Source organism: Narcine bancroftii, chromosome 3 (assembly GCF_036971445.1).
Source record: "Narcine bancroftii isolate sNarBan1 chromosome 3, sNarBan1.hap1, whole genome shotgun sequence".
NCBI lineage: Eukaryota > Metazoa > Chordata > Chondrichthyes > Torpediniformes > Narcinidae > Narcine > Narcine bancroftii.
The window spans coordinates 287,455,405-287,471,929 of NC_091471.1; the positions used below are offsets into that span (position 1 = coordinate 287,455,405).

At 39.6% G+C, this 16,525-nt stretch overlaps 1 protein-coding gene across 1 annotated transcript in view; it reads right to left on the reverse strand.

Moving 5' to 3' along the window:
- Nucleotides 1–16,525, reverse strand: part of ankrd24 (ankyrin repeat domain 24) — a 110,432-nt gene that overhangs the window by 57,530 nt on the left and 36,377 nt on the right. Inside the window, exons 3-5 of the mRNA XM_069928502.1 lie at nt 10,700–10,830; nt 8,078–8,166; nt 5,953–6,017 (exon numbers count right to left, since the gene is read on the reverse strand). Coding sequence (XP_069784603.1) covers nt 5,953–6,017; nt 8,078–8,166; nt 10,700–10,830 — 285 coding nt within the window. The remainder of the gene's footprint in view (nt 1–5,952; nt 6,018–8,077; nt 8,167–10,699; nt 10,831–16,525) is intronic.

Genomic DNA, 16,525 nt, shown 5'->3' on the forward strand with positions numbered 1-16,525 from the left:
TTTGTTTCAGGACAAGTTCCCTTTCTCAACACTGGTGTTGCTCAATATCCCAAATATTTGCAATGCCACAACTACATATAAATAGCACACAGGGAGATGCATCAGGATTCAGTGCCATCAAAGAATTATTACACAAAAGAAGCTCATGGAACTCTCAGGAGGAAGAATCTGTGGTGGTACACCACCGGCCTACTGCAGGGGCCAACCTCTATACCTGCAGGAGTGTAAGGGGACAGGACAACACCTGGCCGGCTGTCAATCAGTCAGCCTGAATGGATCAAGCCCCACCCGGTCAGGTGTCAATCACCCTCTGGGATATAAGCCTGCGCCGGCCTCCCGAGGCCTCATTCAGAGTTGCTGCAGCCACAGCCAGCCTGGCTCTGTGGGAGTCTTTGTTGTACAGTGTTTATCTTTGTGTGTGTCTGATTCTGACTAACAGTGCACCACAGGATCATCTACTCAGCACTTCTGGCTGAAGGTACTTGAGAATGCTTCAAACCTTTTATTCTACACACATGACAGGAATGATCTTGGTCTCCTTTGCTGTTAGCTGTTTAATGTAAACTGGTTGAGGCAGTATTGCAGAGCTTTACCCTGATCTGCTGGTTGTGGAAACGCTTAGTGCTGTCCAAGACTTGAACCTGGAGGTCTTCCCTAATGCTCAGGGATGCTTTTTTTTTTAACTGAAACTGAAGGCTTTTATTAGCGAGAGATGAACAGCATCCCTTGTGTTGCTGGCACTCCCTGACCCAAGCTCGAACCGGGGGCAGGGTTGTGGCATGACAGCCTTTGTGGCCTGTGAGAGCAGGGTCAAACATAAAAAGGTCATATCATTTACATAAACAATAGTGGTTTCACCACAGGGACTTAGGTTCGAATCCTGCACTCTCTGCAAAGAATTTGCACGTTCCCCCCACGTCTGCGCGGGCCCTTTCTGTTTGAAACGTACTGGGGGGTGTAAGTCAATTAGGTATAAATTGGGTGGCATGGACTCATGGGCCAAAATGGCCTGTAGCAATGCAGTATGTCCAAATTAAAAATTAAGTTACCACAGGAAAGCAGGCCAATTTGCCCATGAGATCCTTATCACATCTTTTAAATTTTGCACTCAAAACTGGACACAATTTTTTAGACATACAGCATGGTAACAAGCCTCAATCCTATGCTACCCAATTGACCTACAACCCCAGTACACTTTGAAGAGTGGGGGGGGGAACACCTAGAGGGAAAACATTCAAACTCCCTACAGACAGATACAGGCTCGAACCTAGGTCACTGGCTCTGTAACAGCGTTGTGCTAATCGCTGCACTAACTGTGCTCCTGCTATGTCCTGGGTGTGGCCAAGTTCATGTTTTATAAACCTTTTTTAATTTTCACACTATGAACCATATTAACCAAAATACACACAAACATTTCTCTCTTGAATTTACACAGTGTCATTTTCTACCCTTTATTCCCCCTCCCTTCCCTCCCTCCTTCCCACCCCCCTCCAATCCCATTAAACATTCAACATATACAATACAATAAACCCATTGAACAATGTCATCACACAATGAAAATAAACAAGAAAATTGTGTCATCTACTTTTACACACTGGGTCAGTTCATTTCATCTTCTCATTCTATCATTTTAGGGGGTGGAGGTCTGTGGTATGCTCAGGGATGCTTGAGGGTACTCCTGCTAAGTACTTCCGGAATCCTCACTGAACCAGCTTAAATGAACTTCATTGAATCGGTTTATAGATTGTGATGGAGAACATTTGCTACTGGTGGTTATCAACAGCACCTCCTAGATATCTAGTCTTATGCTGCCAGATCAGTTCTGAAACCATTCCATTCAGCATGAAGGTAATGAAGACAAAATTTTACCTTTACAGGGATTGTACAGTGGTCACCATCACCAATGCTCTTATCTAAAGCTGCTTGATGGAAAGGAAAAAGGCAAGTTGGTATGTCCCAAATTTTTATCCATTTATTACCTGTCACAGAACCAGTCTGGACTGTTTTGCTCTACCAAGCCCGACACCAGAGAAAGCTTTGTGCTCTTGCTATTTTCAACAAGGATGAGAGTTTTAAAATTGAAATGTCGTCAGAATTAATATCACCAAAATTCAAGCCATCTCTCCATGAATTGTAGGAAGATTACTGGGTCCCAGTCTGTCCTTTACTGGCCAATTGGGATGGACTCATCCTTACTCCAGGAGAATAATTCAAGGCCTTTCAGATTTTTCAGCCATATTTTCCACCATGCTTTCCTATTACAGCCTATCAACCAAGGACAGGGGCACAGTCAATGTCTACTAGAATGAGCAAGACAATCTTCATCTACTACATGGTCTTGACATGGGCGCTCTTGACTCTATCCCAAACATACTGCCCAGCTTAATCTCACTGCCATCCCAGGCCAATCAGGTCCTGTGTCAGCTGATAAAAACAACTGCTCAGAGCAGACAATTTATATATTTTTTATATTTTAGACTACAGCATGGTTACAGGTTCTTTCATCCCACGGGTCCAATTGCACCCAATTGACCTACAGCCCTGATACGTTCTGGAGGATGGGATAAAACCGGAACACCTGGAGGAAACCCACGGAGACACGGGGGAGGACGGACAAACTCCTTACAGACAGCTCCGGATTCGAACCCAGGTCACTGGTGCTGTAACAATGTGGTGCCAACCCCTACACTAACCGTGCTGTCCATGTTGTTGCATGTCCAAAAAGTTGAATGACAAAATTTCAGATACAAAATCAGAATATCATCTCCCACACTTATGAAGAGGAGTCTAAGAGACTTCGGAGACATTGGAGTTGTGATTATTTTCAAAAAAAGAGGCACAAATGATTGTGGCAATATCAAAGCCTTCATAAGATTCTTCCATAGTCGCCTTACACTGATGGCAAAGAGGAGCTCCACAAATTACAATGTGGACTTCGTCCACCAGAGACTGATGAACATAATCTGCACCTCAAAGAAATTCCAGATATTCACAAGATAAATACAGCCTTTCAAAGAATGTATTCTCACAATTGAGGGAGATTGTGGAGGATGATCTTTAAGGGCAGCGCTGCCACTGGTGTGGCCCTTGGTGAGTGGGGAGAAGTGATGCAGTGCTGCTCCGTACAGTCTTTAAACAGCTTATTAAAGGAGCCGAATGTGCTTTTTTTAAAAAAAAATTCTGCAACCTCGGTGGACTGCGCCCAAGATGACGGTACCTGTGCTGGGCAGTGTACCACAAGGGGTTGCAGACTCCAGGGGAGCAGCAGATGGGTGCAGGGCACCAGAAACAGGGAGGATGCCCCATTGTGAAGGAGAATTTCAGACAACGACCCAACAGGGAAAGTTAACATGGCAATGGACCAGTGAGGGGCTCAGCAGCTGAAAGCCCCATACAGGCTGTGGGCGACTTACTGTCAAAAGACCCACACAGGTGGTGCGCTGCTAAAGATTGGCTCATGGGAACCAGGTATGGGATCCAGGATTCAAGAGGGTGCAGAGGGCAGTAAAGTCTACCAAAGAGCCTCGGGCATTGAAAGCTTCTTAAGTTTGGGCCTGGAGCTCAGGCTGCTAATGGTACGAACAGGAGTCTGTGCAGCTGCAGAGGCTGTGGGAGGGCTGCAGGTGAATCCACGGACACTCAGTCTCTGAAGGGACTCTCTTTTGTTAGGGACACCTGGCAATGCTTATGGAGACACTTTGTTTGCTTACAGCAAACAAAATTTGAAGTATATGATGTATTTTACATTTTTATGTATTATTGCATGACAATAAAAGGAACCTTTATCCTTGAACATACAAGCTATGGTTCTAATCAATAAATTCAACACAAAGCCAACCCAAATGCAGGGGGTTAAGCAAGCCTAAAGCATCATAAAAATATTTTTCTCAATCCTTCTTGCCACAACGTTGCATATCACCTCCAACAGGCTTCCCAATGGAGTGGAGCTGATCTACTGGATAAATGGTAAATTGTTCACCCATGTGTTTTCACTTCAGAAACACGAAATTGAAATATGCAGAGGACATCTGCTTATGCACTCAAAGGTCTAGATCTAGGGTTACTGTCAATTCACTCAGTGAACTGCAAGAGAAAATGGGATGAATAGCAAACAAAAATGCTAACTTTTCCACTATATAACACTGCCTTTGACAATAATGGTCTACAATCAGACCCTGGAAAATGAAAACCATGTCTCACATCTCAGGAGTTGCCTCTCAACAAAGCCAAACATCAATGATAAAATTCACCATTCCATTAGCAAAGACTTTGATTCTCTGAGGACAAAGGTGTTTGAAGATCAAGACCTTAAACCAAGCATAAAGCCCACGACAACTTGATCAGTGATCCTTGCCCTTCTGCACCTTTCTGAGCTGTAGACTATCCAGGCACTTCAAAACACTGGTGAGGTACCACCAAAGAGGTCCACATCAGCATCCTCTCCTAGGTCAACTCGGTCCCTTGAGTTTGCTGCACCACTCAGTCAGATAATGGCTGATCTGGCTGTTACTTCAACTCCACATTTCCACCAATATCAGACTCCTGAAACAGGCATACTACTCTTGAGCTCCTTCAAGCCAAGCCGTAACCAGAAGAAATAATGTAAGCAAGTTCTCTGAGCATCCCTGAAAAATTAAAGCATCCTCACCAACTTGTGACCATGACAACTCAAAATGGATAAAGAATGTTTGACATGGCACTCAAGCCTCCACATCAGATACACTCTGAAGTACAGTGAAAAAGATAGAAAGTCCACACCACTCCCCATCAGGCACTTCCTGCCACCCTGCAGCAGTATCTGAAAATCCTGCCTTGGTGTCACCAGCCATTTCAGTATTCAAAGAACTGGAATGAAAGCAAGTTACCCTTTACCCTCAGGATTTGGCCAAAATTAAGGGGAAGAATAACCTGGAGTAAGTGCAACTTTTACATCAACCTGCACAAAAAGGGGAACAAATCCTAGCCATAAATATTCAATACAACTCTCTACATGGATTGAGACCAAAATCAAACACTGGTCACAATTACCAATGATTTGAAAACAAAAGGACATGAACGGGAAAATACAATTCTTAGCAAATTCACTGAATTGATGGTAGATTTTTTTTTAAAAAGCAAAATAAAACAAGAGATAAAATGTTTAAATATTCGTTAAATCAGACAGCACCTGCATAGCAAGACAAAAATCACTCGGTCAACAACTCCGAACCAATCAGAATGGCTAACCCTGACCCCAGAACCTCAGATACCACACACTCAATGAGTGCTTCCAGCAATCCCTGCTCTTCCCCCAGAACTGGCAAGAGATGACACAAACTGGAAAGGCTAGTGATCTGAATTTGTCTTATTCAACACTGAACCCTGAGAGCGGAAACCTAAGACCATAATCCCATCCTGGTATAATACATGGGCAGTTATGATGTAATCATCCCTTCTCTCTGCACATGCAGGGCTTTCCTACTTTATTTCAGATTTGTGTCCATAGCTCATAGTTTCAGCATGGTTTTAAATTTTGATTCTTGTTTTTTTTTTGCAGTTTGGCCTCCTCCAGACACATTAGCTGCCGTGAATAAGCCTTCACACCACTCTGACATTAAACAGAAATTTGTCCAGTTTCTCACCATTCCACTCTCCCTTTCTCATCCTTCTCTGAAACTTAAAAGATGCCAGTTTTCTAAATTTTGACTCACTTCAGATCAAAGTCATTGATGTGAAATGTTAACACTATTTCTCTCTGCACATGCTCTTTTCCCTGCTAAATATTTCCTGCATTTTCTTTTTTATCAATTTAAAAGCTGACAGTGGGCCCAGCCTAATGACCCATGCTTCTTTCTAATCCCCCCTGGTCATTCTGAAGCACATGGAGTATCAGCAATAAGAATTTTCAGGTTTGCTGTAGTGTTTTCCTAGGTGCTCCTCTATTGCACTTGAAGAATCCCACAACATCCATACCTGGAGAAGTCTCTTCACACACTGAGGGTGCCCGTGTTTTGCTGCCAGATGTAAAGCGTTCAAACCTAGATTACAATCAAACACACAGTCATGAAATATCTTTTTCCCCAATAACATCCTCTGGAAAATGAAGTATATGGCATTTCATTCACACAATATAATATTTTAGCATACTTCTTAATGTATGTGTAATAAATTCTGATGTGCTTTTTGAACATAGTCAATAATCTGTTTATTCAACCCATCTCTTCCAGATTATAATAACCTGCTAAAACATAATAATTTACTTTTCTCCTACTGGTGGAAGTGCTCTCTCATGAAAATCTATCATAATTTTAATTATTTTCTATTAAATCTCCCTCTACTTTCGGTGCTCTAAGGATCAGGAATATGACATAAACAGCACAGTACAGGCCCTTCAGTCCATGATGTTGTGCCAGCCAATGTAAACCTACTCCATAAACAATCTAATTTTTCCTACCTCACACCCATAATCATCTATTTTTCTTACATCCATGTGCCTATTTAAGAGTCTTTGAAGATCTACATTGTACCAACTACTCTACTACCCCAGGAATGCATTCCAGACACCCACCATTCTCTGTGTTAAAAATCTTTCCTCTGACATCTCCCCTAAACTTTCTTCCACTCACCTTAAATGGATGTCCTCTGATAGTTGCTTTTGTTGACCAAGAAAAAAGGTGCTGGCTGTCCGTCTTGTCTAAGCACCCCATAATTTATATACCTCTATCCTTCGTCGCTCTAAAGAGAAAAGCCCTACTCTGTCAAACTTGCTTCATATGACATTGTTCTCCAATCCAGATAACATTCTGGTAAATCTCTGTACCCTCTCCAAAGCATCTACATTCCTCCTGTGATGAGGCAACCAGAACTGAATGCAATACTCCAAGTGTAGTCCAGAGTTCTGTAGAGTAACAACATTACCTCATGGTTCTTGAACTCAATCCTCCAAATTAATGAAGTCCAACAAACCTTCTTAATCACCCTATCAACTTGCACAGCAACCTTGAGGCATCTATGACACCTGGACCCCAAGATCGCCTGTTCCTCCACACTGTTAAGAATTCTGCTATTAAGCACCTACTCATCCTTCAAATTCAATTTTCCAAAGTGCATCATGTCACACTTATCTGGATTTAACTCTATCTGTCACTTCTCCGCTCAACTCTGTACCCTGTTGTAACCTTTGACACTATTCACAACACCTCTAAAGTTTATATATACTGAAAACTTGCAGACTCACCCCTCCACTTCTTTATCCAAATCATTCAAAATAATATGGTTTGATTCTTTTCCCTAGTTCAGTAAAGTTGAGGCCAAAAGTACCTCTGACAGTTCAACTAACCAAATTTAAGCTGAAAGCTGGGATCTCCTCAGACTTTGTATCTGGAAAATGTGAGTCGGGACTCTTCATTAACATGATCTACACATGTTAATTATAAAAATGCAGGGGCATAGTCAGAACCAAAGAAGAATCGATAATGGAGGAACACAAAGCCTGCAGATACTAGAATCTTGAGCAAACAATGAACTGCTGGGGGAAACTCATAGGTGAGGCAACACCCATGGTCAGAAATGGTCAAAGTACCAACCTGAAGCATTGACTGACCATTTCTGACCATGGATGTTGCCTCAGCCACTGAGTTCCTCCTACAGTTCGATGTTTAATCAATGACGGCTGTTGTTACATTAACAAGGGAACTGCAACTTAGTGACATGTATGTCAAGGATCTGAACTTCCACAATGAATCCCCAGCAAAACTTTAGCACAAAATTTAGGAAGACTCAAAATAAGCAGCATATGCAAGGAGACACAAGAGACTATAGATGTTGGAAATTGCAGAAAAAAAAACAATCTACTGGAAGAACTCAGCAGTGAGAGAAAAAGAACGGTTGACGTTTTCATCACGAGATGGATGTTGATGAAGGGTTCCAGCCCGAATCGTTGACTGTTCTTTTTCTCCCAATAATGCTGCTCGGCCTGTGGAGTTCCTCCGGCAGTCAGCATATCTAATTTGGAAAACAGAAATTGGACCCTGGGCAAAAAGGTCCTTTCTGCTAGAAAAAATATTTCCCTTAAAATGCAAAAGTATAACATGCACACCTGAGCCATCCAGTGCAGTGACATCTACTCCATGTTCCAAGAAGACCTCCAGACAATCCACATGACCCTTAATTGCTGCCAGGTGATACCTGAGGTACAAATGTTGAATAGGCTGTGAAATTAATGGTGGAGGAACAGAATATAATAGCAATCTAACTTCTCTAAAACAGTTGGTTGGTCCTCATTTCTGATTAACATATTTCAGGAAAGGTGTGGAGAAATGGCAGAGAAAATTAGTCTGCTTGGTAATCCGAGGACATCATTAGTCATGTGTGGAGCTGGCATTAATCTCCTTAAAGGAGAGAAAGTATGTTTTAATAGTCTAAGATTTTGAGGGATATTGATTGACAAATAAAAAGACAACTTTGCCTGTGGTGTACAAAGCACAACTGTCACTATTCTGTGAGTTTAATACATATCACTGGCATAACCGTCAGTAACAAAGAACACAAATTTAAGTTAATGAGTGAATGAGTGGAAAATGAGGAGAAATGTTTAAATCTGGTTTATCGTTGTAATGCAAAATACTGAGAGAATGGAGCAAGTAGATTTAATAGTAACTTACAAGGGAACAATGCTACACAGCGAAAGAGCAGGGAAGTGGAACAGCACTTTTGGAGCTGGCATTACTGCACAGTTGACTTTGGTCATGGAACATTGAGAACAGAACAAGCCCTTCGGCCCATCAAGTATGCACCAATCATACTTGATGAGCATATAAGTCTTCAGCTTATATAAAAATGTGAACATTCAAAATGTCCAACATTAGAAGCATATTTTAACTAACCAAACATAATTTATTTAAATATTTGCTCACATGCTCTCAAAGTTCTGTGCTTTCTCTATGAATTGTCCAAGCAATCCCAATTTTGCATCAAAAGTAATTCCATCAAGACAAAGAATGATTATTTTAAAGCTCAATAGCCTTGATATTTAAGAGAGGTTGGGAGGGAGCAATGGAATGTGAGAGAGAGAACCAGAAATGCTGAAAGTTAATGGGAAGAAACAGCTCTTAAGTTTTTAATTCTGATTCCTGGATTCAGGTCCACCATCTGCCGAGTAGGAAAGCCAGAGTGGGTTGATGGATTGAAGACCATTGGGGTAGCTTCTGATTAGTGGAAAAACTCACAGGTTTAAGGGGATATTGTATTGGCAATTGGGAGGAAGGATATTTGGGATTGGGATTTGATCTCTGGTGCAGGTATAATAAGTTTTTTTGAGGGGTGAGGGTCAGCATTCTTGCACTTATCTACCAGGACTGACTGAGCACTTCTGGATTCAATTTCCTCTTTCTTTCTCTAGTATCTCTGAAGATCTCATCCCGGTACCAAGCTGGTTAATCTTCCTGCCTAAGAACTCACCAGCCAGTGTTAAATCAAATCATATTCCTGAAGCCCTGTGAAATTGATAGATGTATTAGAAACAGAAAGATGTGCACTTCATAAGCACCTTTATGCCTTGGGCAGCTAATTCTTGATCACTTTGTAACATTGGAGGTGCTGCAGCCCATATACAAACAGCAAGCACCAAATACTAAATGAGTAATAAATATTGGCCAGGATACCATTAATATACTCAGTTTTTAACATCATGTTGAGGGAGCAGGCAGGTTCTCAGTTCAATATTTTGTCCAAAACAATGAGTCTGTCTGGATCTCTTTCCTCAAAACCATCGAGCAGAATTTCATCCACGACCTTTTGAGGGGGAATGCAGCATCTGGCTCACAGAAACAATTGGTTGTGGATCACACAAATGCTTCTTCTGAATAGTCATGGACATCTTCCAACACACCAAAATACAAAAAGCAAATAGAAGTGCATTGACTGCAGGTTGGATTTACCTGCTCTCATGATCATGCTTGTACCCTATAGCATTAGATTAAGAGCTAATATTAATCCATTGAGTTTGCTGACTAATGCAAGGTCACCCATTTTAATGAATGCCATGATGTTAATTCTGAATGTATTGTCGTGTCTGTTGCCAGTGTCACATGTAGTGTGGGGATATTCAGACTTGTACCACTGTGTTAAATTAGTATCTGGCTTTTTGTTCCATCTCTTTCTTACTTCCACAGTAAAAAAAATATACATTCAGCTCCTGAAACAGTCACCCATTTTACACTATACACAGGAAGAAGATTAAGCATTGTCACAGAAAGGGGGGAAAAATCACAGAAGTTGAATGTCAGCTCTTAGATCCACCTCATTCCTCCATCTGGAGCATAACTACAGTATAGCACTGAACATCAGTCTATTTCCTCCCAAATATTTGCGAATTTCATCCTTTCAGATTTCTTCCACAGACTCCAGCTTCATAGGCCCCCAAACCAGAAGGGATTATCCTACGACAGTAGTGTGACAGAATTTAAAATAATGGTTACTTTGACATCTTTTGGACTGAGCCTTATCACCAATATCTCCATTGTTCTCTCCATCTTGCTGCAACTTTCTCTCTACACGGATCCTGTATAATCTGCCAAGTATTTACAAATGTTTCTTTTTTTTTTTAAACGGGAATAATTCCATTTCTAATTTTTGCACCTTTTCCCCCTTCTGAATGCATTATAATTGGCTGACAAGTTTTAAAGAATGTCTCTCCAAGTGCAGAAAGTTCCAGACTCACGCTGATTGCCCCTCAGTGTCGAGCTTTGTTGCGTGGAGAGTCCTTTTATTGAGGAGTGAGGCCACTTTCTCTGCGTCACAAATAGCCACGGCCTGTAGTAGCTTCTCATCATATTTACTCCAGTCCTGGCTCTGAAAGAACCATTAAAGGAAGACTCCAATTGATATTACATTTATATAGCAATAGTTCACTGCAGAGCACCTTTGAAATCTAGAATTGACGCAGGCAATTTATGCATACTGTAATTTCCCACAAAGTGAGAAGTGATCAAATCATGTTTTGAAATGATATTAGTGAGTGATGGATCAAGACACGAAACAAAACATTGCTTCTATAGAAATGGTCAAACGTGAATTCTGCCTCCAATTTCAGACATTAGCATATCTGACAGTGCACTTTAACCTGGAACAAAGCTTATACTTTGGACAAACAATGAGAAGTTAGAAAGACTCAGTGTGTCAGGCAGCATCCATGGGGGGAAATGGACTGCCGATAAATGGACCCAACTTGAAATGTTGACCATTTCTGTCCTTGGATGCTGCCAAATTCACTGAGAGCCCCTGGTTTCTCATTGTTTGCTTAAGATTACAGCTTCTACAGTTCCTTTTGTCTCTCTTTGGGAGGCCCTCAGTTCTTTTCACAGAGTTGATTTCATAGGATGCTGTATAATGAAGGATAGTTCTTGAGATAGTGATCAGCTGATAAGGAGGAAGACTTAAAGGAGAGGAAGGAAGGAAAAAGGATAAAAATTCCATCTTTTCCACCTTGTCCTGGAGTTGGGATCAAAGCAAAATACTGGAAATGTGCTGGAAATCTCATGCAAACAGATGAAAATGCTGCAACTACTCGGTAGATCAGGCAGTAAAGCAGCTTTTAGACTCCCTGTCCTGCATCAGAATGCGGAAAGGACACAAAGCTGAAACTAATTTCGTTTCTCTCTCCACATTTCTCTTTGCGAAGAATCACAATTTATTGTCATAAACAAGTCACAAAATTAGTTGTTTAGCAACAGCGTCACAGTGCAGACATTCATAGAAACCACCTTACAAAAATAAATAAAAATAATGGTGAATCTTTGGTATTTGCTACCGAGGTTCACATCTAGTGTTCCTTCAAAGTGCATTTTGTGGGAGGAGTCACGTGATGGAGTAGTGGCCGGTAGGGGAATACCAGCCCTCTCCAGAAAAGAAGAAAATACAAAGTTCAAGAAATACAAAACATAACAAATAAAAGATAAAGTTGTAGATAAAAGAAAGAAAAAAAGAAGAAAAGACGCCAGAAGAGAAAGGAAAAGGCCTTACCTGCATGAAGAAACAGGGAGCCGTTGTGGAGAAGAGAGCCCGTTCTCCGTGGTTGGTGATAACCCTCAGAGTAACAAACCCCCAGTCCGCTGGACTGCAAAAATGGCTCTCTGAGCCAAACAAAAGTGCGCATATGCAGAGCGCTTACTAAGGAGAAGACCGACGGGAGGGTGGCTCAGCTGTGAAGTGGGCTAACACAACGGAACCAGCTGAGGGATGCCCGACACCAGGGCTCTCAGCCGGAAGAAGAGGAAAGTGACAGGAAAGGGAATGAAAGGAAAGAAGAGCAGCAGCAGGAGGCCCAACAGATGAGTAGCCCAGAAGAAGAGGACCAACAGCAAGAAGGAGCCCAGCAAAGTGAGACAACCAACTCATTAGGATAGTCAGAAGAGACACAGATACAAGGAAGAGAAGAAGAAGACACAAACACCGGTATAGACACAGAAGAAGAGGAAGAAGAAGACCAAGATCTGCACAGAGAAATAGAAGGTAAAACAGATGGACAGAATAGAGATAAAAAATTTTTTTCAAGAACAAATGAGAGCATTAAAAGAATGGTTGACATTAGAAATAAGTGAAATTAAAAGAAAAATGAAAAATACAGAAGAAAAAGTGAATAGATTAGAGCTGGTCATGACAGAAATAGGGAAAAAATTAGAAAATGTGGAAGAACGAGAAATGGCTGTAGAAATGGAAGTGAATGACAAGAAGAAAATTGGAAGAAAGTGATAAAAAAAGTTAGTTGTTATCTCAGAAAATTGATATGTTGGAAAATTATAGTAGGTGAAACAACATAAAGATAGTGGGCATAAAGGAAGATGAAGAAGGCACAGATATGAAGGAATTTATAAAAGAATGGATCCCAAAGGTCCTGGGAATGACAGAAATACAGGAAGGAATGAAAATAGAAAGGGCACACAGAACACTAGCTCCGAAATCGCAGACACATCAAAAACCAAGATCGGTTTTAGTAAAATTTTTGAGATATACGACAAGAGAAAATATACTGGAGGGGGCAAGGAATAAAATTAGAGAAGACAATAAACCATTGGAATACAAGGGTAAAAAAGTATTTTTTTACCCAGACATAAATGTTGAATTCTTATAGAAGAGGAAGGAGTTTAATACAGCAAAATCGAAAAAAGGTTATAAATTTATGTTAATACATCCAGGTGTGCTTAAAATATTTATCCCTGGGGAGGAAAACAGACAGTTCTCGGATCCGGAGGATGCGCGAGAATTTCCAGAATGCCTGCAGGACAGAAGGAGAGATGAAGAGATGTAACAAGAATGAAGAACGGCAATAAAATATATATAAAGATGTAAAAATAATGTATATGTAAGAACTAAAGAAGGGAAAGAGAAGGGAAGAAAGGAAGTAAAGGGGAAAAAAGAGGGTGAACTTTGTTATATGTGTGAAAAAAAAGTCTTTTCTGGGTGGATTGGGTGAGAGAGAATAACCATCACTGCGAAATCAGTTGACGCTTGCGAGCAGGTTCACGATCCAAATGGAGAGGGGAGTTGTGGTTGCCCGGCAAGGGATAAGGGGCAACTCAGAGGGGGGGGGGACATTTAGGGCTAAGGGAATATTGGATTTGGGAGTTGTTGAAGTATTTTATGTTTTAAATGTGTTGTCATATATTGAGTTTAAAAAGGGAAAACTGAGAGATGAAAATAGGGAAAAGGGGGATGGTGGTGGTGAGGAAGCAGAAATGAGGTGTAAACAGGATATGAAATGGCCATGTTGAATTATATGACTATAAATATTAATGGAATACATAACTAAATTAAACGAAAGAGGCTATTAAATTTACTGAAAAAAGAAAAAAATAGACATAGCATTTGTGCAGGAAATGCATCTAACTGAAGTGGAACATAAATTAAAGAGAGACTGGGTAGGACACATAGCAGCAGCATCATATAATTCAAAAGCTATATTAGCTATATTAATATAGCTATATATTAATAGCTATATTAATTAATAAAAATGAATCAATCAAAATAGAGGAGGAAATAATAGATCCAGCAGGGAGGTATGTAATGATAAAGTGTCAGATATACTCAGAATTTTGGAATTTGCTCAATATATATGCACCTAATGAAGAGGATCAAAAGTTTATGCAAGATTTTTTTTGAAGATTGTAGATACACAAGGAAATATATTGATAGGGGATTTTAACCTTAATTTGGATCCAATGTTGGATAAAACTGGACAAAAGACTAGCAAAAAAAATGAAGTGACTAAATTTATGGTTAAATCAATGAAATGAAACTTATGGATATATGGAGGAGGCAGCACCCAAGGGAAAAGGAATACTCATATTATTCGAAGATTATTAAGTTTTTGTTGTCGGCCCATATTCAAGGGAGAGTTAGGAAAACTGAATATAAAGCTAGATTGCTATCAGATCATTCACCCCTGTTATTAGCAATAGAACTGGAGGACATCCCACCAAGAACATATAGATGGAGGTTAAACTCCATGCTACTTAAAAGGCAGGAATGCCAAATTAAAATGTACTTTGAAATAAATATGGAATCAGTGAAAGACAAATTTATATTATGGGATGCAATGAAAGCCTTCATTAGAGGGCAGATAATAAGTTATGTAACTAAGATGAAAAAGGACTACAATCGGGAAATTGAAAAGTTGGAAAGGGAGATAGTAAGTACAGAAAAGGAACTAGCAACAAGGGATGATATAACAAAAAGAGAATTGGCGGACAAAAAAAAATAAAATATGAAACATTACAAGCATATAAGGTGGAGAAGAACATAATGAAAATAAATTAACTGTATTATGAACTAGGAGAAAAAACACACAAAATATTAGCCTGGCAACTTAAAACAGAACAAGATAAAAGAACTGTATTGGCATCAAGGAAAAAGGACAAAGAAATTACATATAATGGAGATTAATGAGAACTTTAAGGAATTTTATGAACAATTATACCAAAATGAGAACGAGGGGAAAGATGATAAAATAGAAGAGTTTTTAGCTAAAATTGTACTGCCGAAATTGCAAGAAGAGGAACAAAACAATCTGATAAAACCATTTGAAATAGAGGAAGTACAGGATATATTAAAAAAGCTGCTGAACAATAAAACACCTGGAGAGGATGGATTCCCAATAGAATTCTATAAAACATTTAAAGAGTTATTAATTCCTCCTCGCCTGGAAGTAATGAACCAGAGAGAAGAAACACAAAACTTGCCAGATTCATGTAAGACAGCAATAATTACAGTTATACTAAAGACAGGGAAGGATCCACTAACACCAGCATCATATAGACCAATATCTCTACTTAATTCAGATTACAAGATAATAGCAAAATTATTAGCAAACAGATTGGCCCACTGTGTACCAAAAATAGTAAAACAAGATCAAACTGGATTTATTAAGAAAAGGCGAACAGTGGATAATGTCTGTAAATTTATTAATTTAATTCATGCAGTTCAAGGAAATAAGATGCCAACAGTGGCTGTTGCTTTAGACACAGAAAAAGCCTTTGACAGGGTAGAATGGAATTATTTATTCTAAGTATTACAGAGGTTCCATCTACCAGAAAAATATATTAATTGGATCAAAGCATTATATAATGGACCATTGGCGAAGGAAACAGTAAATGGATATGTGTCGAACTAATTTAAATGAAGTAGGTCAACTAGGCAGGGATGTCCATTATCTCCCTCACTGTTCGTTTTAGCAATAGAACCATTGGAAGAACTGATAAGAACAGAAAATAAAATAAAAGGGATATAAATAAAGGAGAAGGAGTATAAATCAGTTTATTTGCAGATGACATCATAATATACTTAACAGAACCAGAAATATCAATAAAAGAACTACATAAGAAATTGAAGGAGTATGGAGAAATATCGGGGTACAAGATCAACGCAATAAAGTGAACTGATGCCAATGAGTAATGCGGATTATACAAATTTTAAAAAGAATTACCATTTAAATGGCAAAATCAAGCAACCCGATACCTAGGTATTAGGTTAGATAATAATTTAAGCCATTTGAACAAATTAAATTATCAGCCACTAATAAAGAAATTGCAGGAAGACTTAGAACATTGGAAAGAATTACCGCTAACGTTGATAGGGAGGGTAAATTGCATTAAAATGAATGTCTTCCCAAGGATACAATACTTATTTCAATCATTACCAATTCCCTTAACAGAGAAATTCTTTACTGAACTAAAGAGAATAATAAGGAAATTTTTATGGAAAGGGGGGAAACCGAGGATAGCGTTAGATAAATTAACAGAGAGGTACAACCAAGGTGGTTTGCAGTTACTAAACTTTAAAAATTATTATAGAGCAGCACAATTAAGGTATTTATCAGATTTTTATCAGACAAAGGAAAAACCAGATTGGACTAAGATAAAGCTAGATAAAAATAGGGGAGAAGGTACCGGGACATACTTTATAAGTAGGATGAAAAGCTGGTATGATATAAAAGCTCACCAGTATTCCATCATTTACTCAATATATGGAAGAAGATTCACATAGAAAGGAA